Here is a 17,757-nt window from a genome sequence, read left to right on the forward strand (position 1 = left end):
CTCATATATACCTTCATGTTACTAAAGCCCTCTAATCCAGGCAACAGTTTTGTGAATCTTTTCTACACCCTCTCCAGCTTAAATCTAGTTTCCAGATATTGAATCAATAAATTGTGTGCAGTATGGTCTGGATGAAAGTGTTTGTAATCAACGTAATCTGGTTTTGGTGGAGTTAGTTGAGTAATATCCTTGTCTTGAAAAAGTGGAATGGGATCTTTTATTGTGTATCTCTATATGAGGTGTTTTTGCATCATTTTAAAAGGCACATTTAGTATTTCCTCAGCGTTGAACAAAGTGCATTCTAGATTATATGCTCGTCTCTGTGCGCTAGCTTTAAGCTGACAAAAAAACCTGCACAAATCTTATAAAGGATTTTGTCAAGATATTAGAAAGCAGGAATTTATGTGAACCTTTACAAAGCACTGGTTAGTCCACAAATAGAATAAAGCATCCAGTTCTATTCAACTGACATTATGAATGATGTGTAGGTCCAAGAAATGGTTCAGAAAAAGAAAAAAAATATGTGGAGTGGTACCAGAGCTAATGAGCTACATGGCTGAAAAGGAGAAACTGGGCCAACAAAAATTGAGAAGGGACTTGAGGGGGTACACCCGACTGATTTAGATACAGAAACAGCTTCCTTCTACTTACCCTTAACAAATGGTTCAAAAACGAGGAAGCATAGGTTTTAAATATTGGGCAAAGGATGCAATTGGAGGACAAAGAAGAATCTTGTTTAAACCAAAAAATTCGATGCAATTAGGATCTGGAATTCACTGACTACACGGTAATGGGAACAATCACTTCATAAGTTGAACTTTATAATGCACTGGAGAGAAAATAATTTGCAGGGTCTTGGCGATAGTGCAGGGAAATGCAGCTGGTTGGATTACTTAGACTGGCACAGATTTGATTTATTGGTCTCCTTCTGTGCCTTAAAAATGTAATGATTCAGTTAAGATTTGAGGCTTCAAACCCCACTCTAGACCTTGAGTGCAAAAATCCAGGCTGCCAGGTTGCTACATGTCAACTTGCAGAATACTGTTAGCTGGGTGCGCTCTCCCAGGCTGGCAAAAATGCCATGGACCAACCAATTCTTACAAAGGTCACATGTAACGATTCAATGAAAAGATTTCACAGCATGACTGTTGCACAGGCGTTAATCCCAGTGCTCAATCTATTTGTTGGAACTTGCTGTGTGTACATCGGCTGCTACATTGCTGACACTACAGCCGCAATTGCAAAACTGCGCACCAAAAAAAAGGCACCAAATGGATCGTAAAAAAGCCTTGGGGTTGCTAAAATGCTCAACATGAATACAAACATGATCATGCCGGACTGGCATTCAGAACAAGTGCTGTCGCTCTCCATGAGACTCCCCGCCTGCGGGAGGCGCTGTTTTCACTTAAATGCGCGGCGCGCGCCTGACCGTTAACCGCGCGTTCGCCGCCCCTGCCCACGTGCCCGGCAGTTACAGTGAGACACGTCATCAGTGCGGGCCATCCGGCGCTGATTGGCCGAGAGCCGCAGCGGGAGGTTACGGTGAAATCTGATCGAGAAAAAACATTGCTAGAGAGGAAAAAAAGTGGGAGGAAAGAGGAAGAGAGGTAAGAAGGGAGCCTCATACCGATCTCAGCGCCGGCTTCGGCATAAAGCCGGCCCCGTCCCGTTTCGCGACGTTCAATATCCCGAGTGCTTGCCACGCTCTCTTAGAGGAAAACATTTATGCTTAGCTGGAAGGCACAGTCGGCTAGAAGCAGAAGGATGAGGCAGTATTCTTACCCAGTTATTATCTGGTTGTTTCCCCGTGATAACTTCCCCTGACCTGTATTTTATTTGGGTGGTTGTGTCTGGTGACGTATCCTGCGATGACGCCTCGCTTCTGAGATCACAATGGGCGCTGCTGCGTCACGATTCTGCCCTGAGCTCATCAGGTGTGGAGCCCTTCTCTCTCCTGCCCGTCTTCTTCAGTCAAACCGCCCGAGTTGAGCTTCTGTAAATGTGGCTTCAGCATTAACTTTGCAAGTGACGGCACTGCATCAGATTATTTTCTTGCAACCACTCAGTAGTCCTTTGAATACAGATAAGGTGATCCTGCCAGTTTTCTTGTGATTAAAAGCATGCATTCATAACATTGGTAGCAGATAGAAAGTCTGTTAGAGAGGACAAACATCAATTAACATTGATTCAAATCCTTAGATTTCCTGCTTCTTAACATGAGAAAGATCTAATGGTAGTGGTATTCCAGAATGTAGTGTGCTGACTGGCATATCCTCAATATTTCTTGCACATTTGGCTTTCCAGAGTTTAGGCAGCATCAGATTGGTTTCCAGGCATTCCAAAGTTCTAATGCCTTTTAATATGATACATTGACAGCCATCTTTAATGTAGGTAAATTGCAATGTTCTCGCTGCAATTCCCTTGTCTGCTCGTCCCTCCCCACCAATCACCCTCCAGGCACTTATCCCTGCAACCATATTAAGTATTACACCTGCCCCTACACCTCCTCCCTCACCACCATTCAGGGCCCTAAACAGTCCTTCCAGGTGAGGCAGCATTTCACATGTGAATCCATTGGGGTCACTTATTGCATCCTGTGCATCGGTGAGACCTGACACAGATTGGGGGACCGCTTCTTCGAGCACCTTTGCTCCATCTACTGCAACAGCCAGGATCTCCTGCTGGCCAGCTATTTTAATTCCATTTCTCATTCCCACACTGACATGTCTGTCCACGGCCTCTACTGCCACATTGAGGTTGGAGGAGCAACACCTCATATTCCGTTTAGTAGTCTCCAACCTGATAACATCAATATTGATTTCTCTAACTTCTCATAAACACTCCTCTGTTTCCCTCCTTCCCCCCCCCCCTTGTTTTCTCTCACTCCTGTGGCCCCTTCACCCCTTCTCTTTCCTTTTCCCCCACCCTCACAACCTACCCACCTCCTTCCCTTTATGCCATGGCCTACTGTCCTCTCCTATCAGCTTCCTTCTTCTTTAGCCCTTTGCCTCTTTCAATTGTCACCTTCCAGTTTCTCACATCATTCCCTACCCCACCTACCTACCTTCTCCCTTTCACCTGGACTCACCTATCACCTGCCAGCTCGTACTACTCCTCCTCCCATACCCTTTTATTCTGGCTTCTGCACTCTTACTTATCAGAACTGATGAAGGGTCTCGGCCCAAAACGTCGACTGTTCATTTCCCTCCATAGATGCTGCCTGACCTGCTGAGTTCCTCCAGCACTTTGTGTCTCCAAATTAAGTTTTTTTTAAAAGTTATGCAAAGAACGTCCTTGAATATTAACAGATATTAGATCTTTCCCATGTGAATTCTTAATATATGTACCCAGTTAATCCTCACAGTACATGATCTTTTTTATGCTAGTTCATGGTTTGTATTTGCAATTGTCACAGATCATTATATCCTCAGTATCAATTCATTTCATTTATCTTTTCGCCTGTTTCTCTTTGGAGTGGGAGGGAAGGATCCGGTTGTGATGGTCCACGTGGGCGCTACTGACATTGGTAGCACTAGGAAGGAGGTTTTACTGAGGGATTATGAGGAGCTCAGAGCAAAATTGGAAAGCAGAACCACAAGGATGATGATCTCCAGATTTTTACTTGAGCCGCATGCTGACTGGCAAAGGATAAATGTGATTAGAGAAGTAAATACATGGCTCAAAGTGTGGCATGGTAGAAATGGATATCGATTCATGGGACATTGGGGAAGGAGAGTGCTGGCATGGGCTTCATCTGAATTGTGCTGGGACCAGTGTCCTGGCAAATTGCATAAATAAGTTTGTAGACTGCACTTTAAACTAAACTAAACAGGAGGGGGGAGGGCTCCAAGAATGGAGCATTTAATAAATCAAGAGGAAATGAAAGAACAGTGGCACAGGATATTGAGGGATAAATTCGCAAGTAAAACGTGACAGGCTGTGGCAGAAAATCTGAACAAAACTATGCAGCACAGAGCAAATCTAGAGTTAGGAAAAACTATTAAAAAAATTAGAGCTTAGTGCTCTTCATTTGAATGCATGTAATATTTGCCATAAGATAGATGAGTTGACAGGACAGATAACAACATATGAGTATGATCTGCTTGATATTACAAGACATGGTTGCAGGGTGAACAGGACTGGGTGCTCAATATTCCAGTTTATAGGATGTTCCAAAAGAACAGGCCAAAAGGGAAAAAAGGAGGCAGGGTAGCATTGTTATTCAAGGAAGGTATCAGAGTGGTGTGGGGTTGTGATATAAAGGTACTGGATAGTAACAGTGACAGATATTCAAACAGCTGGTCCGTAACACTCAGCAGGAATTTATCTAGAAAAAGGGATTCCATGAGAAAGAGGCACAATCTGTGGTTACCAAAGGAGTTCAGGACAATGTTAAATTGAAAATCAGGACACACAAAGTGGCAAGTGGTTGGCCAGGGGACTGGGACGTTTTTAGAATCCAGTAGCATAAAACTAAAAAATACTCACAAGAAGGGAGAAAATTAATCTTGAGAGAAAGCTTGCATTTAATATCAAACTAACAGTAAGAGTTTCCGTGTATATATAAATAGGAAGAAGGTGGCTATGGGACCTGTAGAGAACGAGTTTGGTGAATTAATAACAGAAAACAAAGAAATGGCAGATACACTGAATTCATTTTTTTGCATCTGTCATCATCAGGGAGTACACTACAAATATCTTTAAGATAACTGATGGTCTAATTTCAAATAACAGCGAGTAACTTTTAAATGTCACACTCTCAAGGGATAAAGTATTAGAGAAAGTTGCGGGGCTGAAGGTGGACATATTATCGGAACCTGAAGGTCTGCACCCAAGGATTTTAAAGGAGGTTGTTGTAGAGATTTGTCAAAACTTGCTAAATTCAGGGAAGGCAGCTGAAGATTGGAAAACAGTCAATGTGACCCCCTTGTTCAAAAAGGGAGATAGGAGGAGGGAACTATAGGTCAGTTACTTTAATATCTATTGTTGGCAAGATGCTAAATAATCAAAGAACAAATAACTGATCATTATGGAAAACTGAATATAATCAAACATGATTTACATGGCTTAATGAAAGGTAAATGGTGTTTGTCAAATTTGCTTGAAATTCTTTGAGGATTTCACAGAGAGAGTTGTTTGAGGGGAATCTGTAGATGTCTTATTTTTAAATTTCCAAAAGGCATTTGACAATGTGCCTTATGAAAGGCTGGTGCATAAATTGAGAGCCCAAGGTACTGGGGCAAGTGTGTTAACATTAAAACAAAGAATTGAAATGAATGGGTCATTTTCGGACTGGAGGAATGTAACTAGTGGAGTAACCTAAGGGCTTGTTCTTGTCCCTCAATTGTTTTCTATTTACATTGATGGCCCGACTTGGAAATGTAAGGTTTCCAAGTTTGCTGATGTTATGAAAATGGGTTGAAGGGCATGTTGTGATGAAGACACTGTCATTCTGCAGTGGGATACAGACGGATTAAGTAACTGGGTATCTTGCTAATGGAGTTTAAAATGGAGAAGTGTGAAATCATGCAATTTGGTAAGAAAAATCAAAAGGCAAATTATTTATCTAAATGGAAAGAGACTGAAAATGAGTAAAGTTCAGAGGGATCTAGGTGATCTAGTGCATGAATCACAAAAAATTAACAGGTAAGTTCAACAAGGAGTTTAGGAGGCAAATAACATGTTACCGTTTATTGTGAAGGGGGTTGGTGTTTAAGAATAGGGAGGTTTCATTATTGTTATACAGGGTGTTGGTGTGGCCACCTGAAATACTGTGTGCAGTTTTGGTTCCCTTACCTTAAAAACAATATGTAGCATTGGAGGCAATCCAAAGTTGATGTTCCAAGCTAAATCCTAGAATAAGAGGATTTTCCTATCAAGAGGGGATAGATAGTTTGGTTCTGTATTCCTTGGAGTTCAGGAGAATGAGAGGTGACATTCAGACATGACATCTAAGGGGATTTCACGGGGTAGGTGTTGAGATGCTTTCACTAGTGGGAGAATCACGAACAGGGGGACATACTGTAGCTACAAATAAGTGGCTGATCATCTAAAACTGAGGTACATAGAAATTTCTTTTCTTAGACTGTAGTTAACCTCTGGAATTCTCTGCCCCTGAGGGTGGTGGACGCACGATCATTGGTTATATTTAAAGTGGAGACAGATAAATATCTGAAAAGAATTGAGGGTGTGGGGAACTGGTACAGAAAAGGTGTTGAGGTCAGTATACATCAGGCATGATAATATCAAATGGCAGGGCTAGCTTGAGGGGCCCGATATTTTACTCCTGATCCTATTTTCTTGTATTCTTGTGTGTTCTTGTGATCTTTACCACAGTGTTCCTTCATTTTTTTCTTAAAGTTTTATTGTTATTAGCTACCTTGTCTCTTATGACCATGTTTTATGAAAATCAATACAAATATTTTCAGGAAGATCCTGCTAATCCTCTGTCATCATAAAGTCTTCCTCAAAAAATATCTGCTGGTTTTTGGTAAAATTATCATTATAGGGAATTTCAAGTTCAAGTTTATTGTTGTCATAGCCATATATATACAGGGTATAAATACAATGAAAACTAGCATTTTGCAGTAGCAGCAAATTATAGATTACTTACATGTGTGCTAAATAAACAACAAAATAAACAACAACAAGAGTGTAAGATTGAAGGAGAGAGGAAAAAATAGTCTGTGGTAGTGTTAAGGTTTTCAGGTTGGTTCAAGAACCTGATGACAATGAGGAAGAAGCTACTGTTTAACCTTGAAGTTTGGGTCTTCAGGCTCCTGTACCTCATGCCTATCGAGAAGGGGGCATGACCAAAGCAGTGAGAGTCCCTGATGATGGATGCGCCTTCCTGAGACATTGCCTCTTGCAGATGACCTCGATGGAAGAGCTGTACCCATGATAGAACTGACTGAGTCCACTACTCTCTGTAGCCTGTGCATTGGAGTTTCCATAACAGGCCATGATGCAACCAGTCAGAATGCTTTCCACTATACATCTGCAGAGTTTGTCAGAGTCTTCAATGACATGCCAAATCTTCTTAAACTGCTTAGAAAGTAGAGAAGCTGGTGTGCCTTATTCATGGTGGCATCTGTTCCTGTGGTTCTTTCTTTGCATATTTCTCCAGTGAAATTGTATAATTATCATGCAGTGTACTCTTACAATCTAAATATTCTGGGTTTTTTTCTTAGAATTCCCATTCGTACCTGAGCAGAATGTGTATTTTGAGGAGTTTTTGGAGTCTCTTATGTACAGTATATCAAGCACTGTAGACAGTTCCAAAGGCAGTGTACTGAGGTAACTTTCAGCATTTCTATCGATGTGTCTACAAACCATGGACACCTCAGCTTAGTAAACATTTGATCTTCCTGCATAGGCTATGTGGATAATTGTGAAAATTCCTTTACTGAAATAACTCGTTCATCTTTTGTGCTTTAAGATATCTTTATTAGTCACATGTACATCGAAACACACAGTGAAATACATCTTTTTTTGCGTGGTGTTCTGGGGGCAGCCCGCAAGTGTTGCCACGTTTCTGGCGCTTCTAATAATTACAAAAATATAAAAGTTGAAGATAAAAAAACTTCAACTCTAAACTTCTATTTGTTTTCCTTGCTTTGAGCATCCCTGAAGATACAGCTCCATCACATGGCCTGGGCACATTATTTGAGACATTTGTCACTTCCTCCTGGTACATGAACTAAATTTCTTTTTCTCTGATCTGTACTTACAACCACTGTTGCCCTGAAAATTTTGCTGTAGTATTCGGATTGCAAAAGCAAAATATTGCAATACTAGACTTAAAAAATAAAAACTGACAATGCAAGAAATACTCGACAGGTTGGGCAGCATCTGTTGAGAAGGAAATTGCTGGCGTTTTGCATCAATAACCTCCAATAAGTACAGACTTTAGATGTCAATATAAGGTGCCTGAATGGAAACTCTGATGATATCAGCTACACAGAATTGGCTCAGTGCTGAATATTGGCCATTCTTTTTGGTTTTATTAACAATATTAATCGAGTTGTGCAATATCTTAGATAGTTCCATGAGGGATTGATGTAATGTTAGGCTGTTCGTCAATAAATCCAAAACCACAAATGCAATAATGAAGATAGTTAGCAAGTCTCCCTTCAATTTAGAATCATAAATGTTCAGAAGAAATTGAGATCTGCAAAGTGACTTAAATCATATAATCTTGTATACTTTAAATCTGAGGCTCTGAAAACTTTTTTTTCATATTGGTTCAAGGCTTTTCATGATTTAACTCCTGTGGGGAACATTTTTTTTTCCAATTCATGATGTCACTGGAGTCAAACTTTATGTTGTCACAGGAAGGGAGTTCTACATAGAATATCTGTTCCAAAGTAGCTGCAGCGATTAGTTCCATACAGGGTAACAAGGGGTGATTTCAGAAAATACTGGTAAGTGTAGAACAAAAACATTTTTACAGGGTTGTATAATACAAAATCAACTATATTTCTTGTAACCCACAATGTAAACAACATGTAATGCAATGATTTTATTGAAACCTATCACCAGCAGTCATCAGGACAGGAACAGTGAAAACTAAACTTTTTAAAAAAAAGTTTGAGAAATACTGGCAGGTAGTATATTTGAGTTACTAATCAGAGTTCGAATAGCAGCATAAGCCACAAATCAAACAACATCTTTAATGAAGAATTTCAGCAGAGCAATAGAGAAACTATTTGTCATTTGTACATACTAGTTTAAAACAAACTCTTAAAGTTCAGTTCTTTCTATCAGTATTGTTTCTGAAATTGACAATGCTGAATCACTTATTTTGTCACCTGATTTATATCCTGGATAATTGAAGGAGGTTTATTCTAACTATTTTGTCTCCTTTTCTTAAGACAGCAAACTACACAGTATGATAATGTCTCTATCATAGTTCGATGTGCTGAGGCACTTTTTATTGGAATGTTAATGGAATTTGACACTGATCTATACAATAAGAGCCGTTGATCAAAATTTTGATCAAAGTAATTGGTTTGAAGGAGCAAATTAAAGGAGAAGAAGTAGATAGAAAGATGATAAGTAAAGATCTGGGTAGGGAATTCTGGATCTCGTGGCCTTGGCAGCTGAAATTATGGTTGCAATTAAAGCCTGGGATCTAGGTCAGAATGGAGGGATATCAGAGGATTGTGAGTTTCGTAAAACTGTAAAAATTGGGAGAAGCAAAACCTTGGGAAAAATTTGAAAACAAGTCTGAGAATTTTAAAGTTGATGTTGGAGCCAACAGAGCAAGCAACAATACAGAAGTTAAATACTGCAGATGCTGGAAAATATGAATAACAACAGGAAAAGTTTTAAAGGTCTTTCAAAGAAGCCTTGGAGCCTTGTAAAAATGGACAAGTTATTATTAATGATGTGTGGTCCTTGGCTTGATTTTTTAATTTTCTGCAATTACAGTATAATATTCTAAATACATTATTTGTTTATCTAAAGTAAGTGTGAAGGCTCCTTTCTGCGTGAATTGGATCAGTTCACCAGAGACATTTCATCATGGGAAAAACTTACATCATCGGAGAGTACAGTGAGAAGTATCTTAAAAAGCTGAAGGCAGAAGAACGATATGGGACAACTGGTATTTTGCTCGGGCAGGTGAGCAAACTGAACGATATTCTGTTCACATATCAAAAATGATTAAATGGTTTTAAAGCTAAAATTCCTTCAAAAGTAGATAAAAATGAGCTTGCATTTTCATTTTTTTTATTTCCATATGACAGAGGAGGAGGGCATTTGGCCTATCAAGTCAATGCCAGCTCTCGGAGCAATCCCATCAGTCTCATTCCCTCACTTATTTCCTTATAACCTATACTCTCACACATTTATTGTCTCATTAACATAAATGAACATTTAAATGTTTTGTACTGAGTTTTTAGTATTCCTTCATGATGAAAAGAGTGAGTGTGTAAAACATGAATGTCATGAATACCAGACAACAATCTCCCTGGCCTTTAGAGATGTGATTGACAAGCACTATTTTAAGTGCATGAACATGTGTTCAGTCTCCAATCATATGTATTTCAAACATCAGGGTTTGAGTGAAGGAAAGTACCACTGAGTTTTTCAATTGGCGTTTTTGGATTATTTTTAAATTATACTAAATTTTGTATCTAAACACTTCCTTATTTAAAAAAGATACAGTGAAAAGCCTTTGCTTCATTGTTACATAATTTTATGTTATCTTGGGGGTAGAAGGGTGGGTTAGCAAGTTTGCAGACGACACAAAGGTCGGTGATGTTGTGGATAGTGTGGAGGACTGTCGAAGCTTGCAGAGGGATATTGATAGGCTGCAGAGCTGGGCTGAGAAGTGGCAGATGGAGTTCAATCCAGAGAAGTGTGAGGTTGTACACTTTGGAAGGACAAACTCCAAGGCAGAATACAAGGTTAATGGCAGGATTCTGGGTAGGGTGGAGGAGCAGAGGGATCTGGGGGTTCATATCCACAGATCACTGAAAGTTGCCTCACAGGTGGATAGGATAGTTAAGAAAGCTTATGGGATGTTAGCTTTCATAAGTCGTAGGATCGAGTTTAATAGCTGCGAGGTAATGATGCAGCTCTACAAAACTGTGGTTAGATCACACTTGGAGTACTGTGTCCACTTCTGGTCACCTCATTATAGGAAGGATGTGGAAGCATTGGAAAGGGTGCAGAGGAGATTTACCAGGATGCTGCCTGGATTGGAGAGTATGCATTATGAGGAGAGACTAAGGAAGCTAGGGCTTTACTCATTGGAGAGAAGGAGGATGAGGGGAGACATGATAGAGGTATACAAAATATTAAGAGGAATAGATAGAGTGGACAGCCAGCGCCTCTTTCCCAGGGCACTAATGCTCAATACAAGAGGGCATGGCTTTAAAGTACTGGGTGGGAAGTTCAAGGGAGATATCAGAGGGAAGTTTTTCACCCAGAGAGTGGTTGGTGCATGGAATGCGCTGCCTGGGGTAGTGGTGGAGGCAGATACGTTGGTCAAGTTCAAGAGATTGTTAGATAAGCATATGGAGGAATTTCAAATAGGGGGATATGTGGGAGGAAGGGGTTAGATAGTCTTAGATGTGGTTTAAAGGTCAGCACAACATGGTGGGCTGAAGGGCCTGTATTGTGCTGTATAGTTCTATGGTTTGAACACACATTTTCATACATAATTTTAATCAAATTATTTTGAGGTGATCAAGGGGTTTGTAAGTAACATATGTATTTGTACAAGGACTTCTAGAATGTCAAAACTGAACATATTCAAGCTTTTACAAGAAGAAGTGGATAGGTTCAGACATGTATGGAAGGAGTAAATCGCAATGAGCTTCAACGCATCTCAACTATAATTGTCAGATATTTCTCAGTTTACAGTTCACCATATAAGTATACATGAGGCCACGAAAATTCACCATATAAACACTACATAGCCATTAAATGTTATACATCTGAGTAAAGAGGATTGGTCAGATTGACTATGAGATGTCGGTCCTCAACTTCAGTGGTACAATTGATCAAACCAACTGGCTGTCAACCACATGGTAAGCAATGTGTTGTCGTACAGTCAGAGGTTGTGGACCTTGGCCAAGTAAGGTTTGTATCAGTGGAAAGGCACTTGGCATCTAAACTAATTTGGCCCAGAGCAGGTGGTGTTTTTCACATACTCATTTTTGTTAAATTACATCCTGACAGTCGAAGCAGTTATCTATTGATCAGTAAATCTTTGTAGAATTTGAGGTCATTGTCTCATTGCTATAAAAATTACAAAGTTCGTTTTACCACACTTATTTCAAAAGCTCATAGTCTTTATTCTCGAGGCATAATGGATACCTTGGTCTAGTTGCCTACCTGGTTGATAGACAAATAAGTGTAGATGGTGGGGAGTTGAGGGGCATGTGAGAGAGAACAGGTTCCAGGGAAATAGGGGGAATAAGATTGCTCCTCTGAGCATTGGCATGGACTCAATGGACCAAGTGGCATCTTTTTATGTCATTAAGAAAAGGGGATAAAATATATATATGTGTGTATACTTAAAAAAAGTTTAGTACTAAAGAAATAGAATATTACACAAAGTAATTTGATAGGATTGCAGTTACTTAAGTTATCAAAAGAAACCACAACATTATGTGTTTGTATACTTTTTTGGCTTTTTTATAATTTTGCAAAATCTTTCAAATTAACCATCTGCATTCGGGAAGAACTGTACGTCCACTGATCCACAGCGAACACTCAGTGTATATATCTAATGAGAGTTACAAGCACATTAGAGCTGTTTAGTTATATTGAAGGGAGTAATCACCTTTCATTCATGGTTAAATGGAAAGGATTTTTCAGAATCTGTGCTTTCACTTGTAAAATTAATGGGTAATTGTAAATGGTGGTCAGATTAAAATAATTTTGTGATAACCCCATGCTCCATTGGAGCAGTGAAAAATATGTGTAAAATGAAATTTCACAGTGCTTTAGTAGTTTTTGTGCAGTTTGTGTGATTTGATTTCCCATCATTTTATTTTCAGATTACACCAATGAAAACCTATATAATATTTGCTGCTCAAACCCCACTTAAAGATCAAATCGAACTTCCACCAGATAATCCAAATGAAATGAATGCAGATGACATAGAGTGGGTGTCTGAGCATGCTCGACAGGTCAGTGTTACAATAAAATAAGTTATTTTCTTTCGAGGGAGTAAAAGGTTCTTGCATTTCTATTTAATATAGTGGACATCCAGTAACATTGCACGCAGCTGGTCAGCACCCAGAGCTGTCTTCATATCTAGCAGCACAAGATGGATCAATGATCAGATTGTGAGGAGTAAATGGGAGGGAGTGGGAGGAAGACAGTGAAAGAACTGAAGGTTGAAAATGGGGAAGGGAAGAATTGATGGGAAAGAAACCAGGGAAAGAGATGAGGAGGAAGAGGATTGGAAAAGTGTTTTGAGTGGGAGACATCTTCAACTTGCAATGGAAAGTCAACTGAGCATATATAATAAAGACACAAGAAGTAGCAGTCCAGCTGTTGAAATCTAGATTTTCTAAATCTTTTGATTGAAAAGAAACATTACATTGAAATGGCAGCTTAGTGTTGGGCCCTAGAGGTGGCATATGAATCAGCAATCCGGTTTTCCTCTGATGTAAAATCTGTATTGAATGGCCTCTGAAATTAACTATTTCTTTTGTCCAGTCTACAGTCTGTCAGAGGCTGATAATGGCTTGAGTTAGTCAAAATTTGCTGGAAGTGTTGCATAAATAATAATAACGACTCAGGTCCCCTGTACACATCTCCGTAATGTTTGCAAATGAACCCTCATCCAAGTCTTTGTTAACTCTTGCTTTTGAGTATTCCTGGCTGGCCTCCCTCTTTCAATCATCTAAAAGCTCGAGCTCCTACAAAACTCTGCTGCTTATGTTCTATCTTGCACTGTCCAGTTCACCCTTTATCTCTGTGTTCACTGACCTTCGTTAGTCAATTCTAAAATTCTCACCCTCGTTTTTAAATTTCTCTAAAATCACTTTCTCAAATTAACAGTATATCTGTAAGATTTCTTATTTTTAGAATAAGAATCAATACTCTGTTCACTGATCCTTTTTGCAATTAGATACATTGGTCATTAACTGATCCCCTGCATTTACCAACAAGATAAGTACAAACTTTCATTTTTCAGATCTGCCAGTGTCGATTTGATGCCATTAGTTGTTCTGTTATTAAATGGGGAAGCACTGTGCAGCAAGTCCCTCAATGATGTAATGCCAAGTTGTGCATGGGTCAGGACACTCCGAAAACGGCTGATAAAAGTTTTCACAGTTGGCTAAGCCAGCCCCAGTCTTTGTAGGTTGTCAACCCAAGAAGGACTTTTAAACTTAAAGGAACACTCAGAAACAACTAAAATAACTGAATCAATTGAAAAGTATTACAAGCATTTAAACTGTTTCAAACATTTTGCTAAACACTTTCAATTCAAAGAAAATATAAAATGACTGATGTCTCCCTTCTCCTCCACAGCTATTCCTCTCCATTAAAACAAATGGGCTTGTTGATCCTGCACCAGTTATTGACGCTCATTGGAGTATTTGCATTTTGATACAGAGCTGCCACAATTTCCCAACAAGTTCTGGGTCATTGTTTTTATTTTACCGTTTCAGCAACACAAAACATAACAATATTGCAGAATGTGCAATTGTATTGGATCCAGAAATGAGGAACGTTACAAAATTATAGTTTAATCTCCAGAACATGTTCATGAATTGATGAAATTAAAATCCAGGTGATTTAGTTAGTGTTCAATTTAAAATATGGGGATGATCAAATTAGGAGGCAGGGCGGATTCTAGCAGTTGAATGGCATACTTCTGTTCTTGAATATTAGTTTGTTGGTCTTTAAGGAAATATTGGGAATATGTTGTGACTATTAGAATGTTCTATATTTATGAATTGACTACACATTATAGGAACAGAAATGAATTTTCCAATACAGGATTCACAGTGCACATGATCTTGCCAGGATTGAAAGCTGTACACTCAGAAAATAGAACAGAATGTTCTGTTTAAGGCTCAGTTTTTTATATGGTTGCAAATTACATCTCTGAAACAAAAGGAAAGCTGTGTTTAATTAAAGATTCAAGTAGTTTTAACAAATAAGAATCTTGTAATTTTTAAACCAGGATGTAGGTATCAGGCTAGTTTCTGTCATACCTTTTCATTCTTAAAATTTTCTTTGCCTTATAATGAAAGTCACTTTCATTTCAACTTTGGTGTTAAAACTTTTAACCATTATTCAATTTCCAGGACTATCATTGGCAGTGTCACTTCTGATTTATGATCTCTACTGCTTGCTGCAGTACATTTTATTCATTTCTTCAGGAATTTTTGCTGTTGAATTGCTACCTGAAAATCAGGGGCAGTTGCCTTGCATAAATTCAGGACTTTCTTACAATGCACAGTCTGCTGTACAACAAGAGTACAACCAACCTAAGGTCTCACTGACAAGTGCAATCTCTTTTTAAAATTGTAATGGCTTAAAGGTCTTTGCAGGTTGCTCGATAGTGTTTGCTGCATCATGTTGCAAAAATATTTGAGCAATAGCTACCTGACTCTTCCATCAGTACAGTTGCATCTGAGGAAACTAGGCATTCCGTAATCCAAAGTTAACTATGGTCAAAAAAAGAATCCAAGCCGTGACTTTTGAGAGAGGATGGGACCATCAAGTTAAGATTTTAGTTAAATTTTTAAAAGACCAGTTAATGGTTAATGTAGATTATATTATAAATGTAATTTTTTTCAATGTTATATTCTATTTTTGACCATTGGCAACTCAGACTGAATAATAAAAAATAATGGAACATTTTTCAGAATGCATTTAAACTACTTGTGGAAACTGGGTATCTAGATTGCCAAAAAGTGATAAAACAGCAGCTATCATGCACAATGCAAACTATGTGGGGGAAAATGATACTTTTAACATTGAAGCACCACCTAAGAAGTAACATACAAGCAATTAGCATGAATTTTCAGTCAAATACAAGTCCCAAGTTTAATATACAATTTGTTACAGCATTCCACATCGTAATTTGAATAGTGTGGTCTATTTCTTAGCAGTTTTCCATGACATATTGCTAATTCTCTTTGTCTCTATTAATAAACATGACTCTTCTTAAGAATCAGGTTTATTATCACTGACTTACTGTATATGCCATGAAATTTGTTGTTTTGTGGCAGCAGCGCAGTACAAGACATTTTTTTCATTCCTCTTAACTCTTGTTTTCTTCCCCACTTTTCCTCCACTCTCCCTCTATTTCTTATCTTATCTCCAAGTTCATAAGACCTGCTGGACTACCTTTCATTCTCTTCAATTTAAATTAGGGCATGGAGTCTTTTAAAATTTGCTTTACTGATAATGGTGCTTTATATAGAACTATTTAATGTTCACATTATTCAACTTTTCTCATAAACTACAGGTTGCCAGGATGTTACCAGGTGGAATATTGGTACTTGGGGTATTTCTTGTCAGACCAGCAAAAATGTCAAAAGAAGAAGCTCAGGATATTTTTCGGAAAGTGAGTACAAGGCCTGTGACTGTTACGTTTTGCCATCTTTATGCATCTTACTGTGCTTTGCATTTGGAATATGGGGAACATTACTTAGATTTCAACCATACTATTGTCTGTAAGAAAATATCATTATTAAAACTTTATAAAAATTCTTTTTGATCACTTCTGAATACTGCAGAGAGGTTATCCTCAACAAGCATTATCAAGATTCAGTCTTTCTAAGTGGTTTGATTTTCTGACTGCAAATGACTCCTGTATGATTTCATCACATTTAGTGTAAAATGGTTGACATAAAATGGTTGATGGAATATACAAGTGGAAGTAGCCTGAGTTAAAACTTGAGACATTCACTACAGATTTAAGTTGACAATAATAAGTATTTCAGAGTAAGTAATTTTCTGTTTTAACCTCAATCTAGCCAGAATGAGTTATAAATTCAGTTATACTGTGTAATGTGTATATCAGTGATTATGAAGCTAAGAGATACCATGATAAACAGTGTGCAATTTAGGTCAGATATAATCAGTATTACTGAAGGAAAGCAATTGAATTTTGCTGGGAGCCTAGTAACCTATTCATAGATCAGAAAGTTTGCATCTATCTTTTGCTGATGTAAGTCGGCTACTGCAACACAATTCAATAAGTTTCCATCCAGCACATGCTATGTGTAAATAATGTGGATGTGTCCTATTTGCATGTTATGATTGATTCATTACTATAAAATAAAGTTGAAGACTGTAAATGCTAACTTCATGTTTAGAATCACAGAATCATGCAGCACAAAAACAGGCTCTTTCCTCCATGTGCAGACTGGCAATTGAGCACCTATCTGTACTAATCACAGTTTCCTGTAATCTTCTATGCCATGGTATTTCCGATGCTCAGTTAAATATTTCTTAAATGTTGTGAGAGTATCTGCTTCCACCACTCCTTCAGGCAATGCATTCCAGACTTCAACCACCCTCTGGGTGAAATAAATGTTCCACAAATCCCTTCCAAGTCTCCTACTGCTTGAACCCATGACACAAGAAAAACTGTAGATGCTGGAAATCTGGAGCAACACACAAAATGCTGGAGGAGCTCAGCGGGTCAGACAGCATCCATGGAGGGAGATGGGCAGTCAGCATTTTGGGTCGAGACCCTTCACCAGTCTTGATCGTTGTACCATATCTTCCTCTGCCTTTTATTCTCTGCCCTGGCTAATGGAGGCAAGAATCCTATATACTTTCTTAATCACCATATCTACCTGTGCTGCAGCCTTAAGTGATCCTTGAACATATATACACCAAGGTTGCTTTGTTCTTCAATACTTCATAGTATATATCCTAGCCTTATTAGTCCTTCCAAAATGCAACATGTCACATTTTTCAAGATTAAATGTCTTTGCCCTGCTCATCTTACCAACTCATCATTATGGAGCTGAAAACTACCCTCCTTGCAATCAACAACAAATCAATTTTTGTGTCATATGTGAACTTACTAAGCGTACCTCTTACATTTGCATCCAAATTGTCAATGTACATAACGAAAGCCAGGGTCTCAGCACCAATCTCTATGGTACTCCACAGGCTTTCATTTGTAAGCACAGCCCTTGACTATTACCCTCGTGTCACCAACCCACTCTTAGACATAATTGCCAAATTGTCTTTGATCCTTTAGGATTTTACCTTTTAGCCAGTCTCCCATGTGGGACCTTGTCAGAGGCCTTAATG

At 38.7% G+C, this 17,757-nt stretch overlaps 1 protein-coding gene across 1 annotated transcript in view; it reads left to right on the top strand.

Moving 5' to 3' along the window:
* The first annotated feature begins 1,338 nt into the window (after positions 1 to 1,338).
* The window catches only part of LOC127567739 (protein odr-4 homolog), a 37,086-nt gene continuing 20,667 nt past the window's right edge, over positions 1,339 to 17,757 (top strand). Inside the window, exons 1-5 of the mRNA XM_052010723.1 lie at positions 1,339 to 1,607; positions 7,191 to 7,296; positions 9,469 to 9,624; positions 12,516 to 12,647; positions 15,953 to 16,051. Of these exons, the coding sequence (XP_051866683.1) occupies positions 9,526 to 9,624; positions 12,516 to 12,647; positions 15,953 to 16,051 (330 nt within the window). The 5' untranslated portion in view covers positions 1,339 to 1,607; positions 7,191 to 7,296; positions 9,469 to 9,525. The remainder of the gene's footprint in view (positions 1,608 to 7,190; positions 7,297 to 9,468; positions 9,625 to 12,515; positions 12,648 to 15,952; positions 16,052 to 17,757) is intronic.

The sequence above is a fragment of the Pristis pectinata genome, chromosome 3 (assembly GCF_009764475.1).
Source record: "Pristis pectinata isolate sPriPec2 chromosome 3, sPriPec2.1.pri, whole genome shotgun sequence".
NCBI lineage: Eukaryota > Metazoa > Chordata > Chondrichthyes > Rhinopristiformes > Pristidae > Pristis > Pristis pectinata.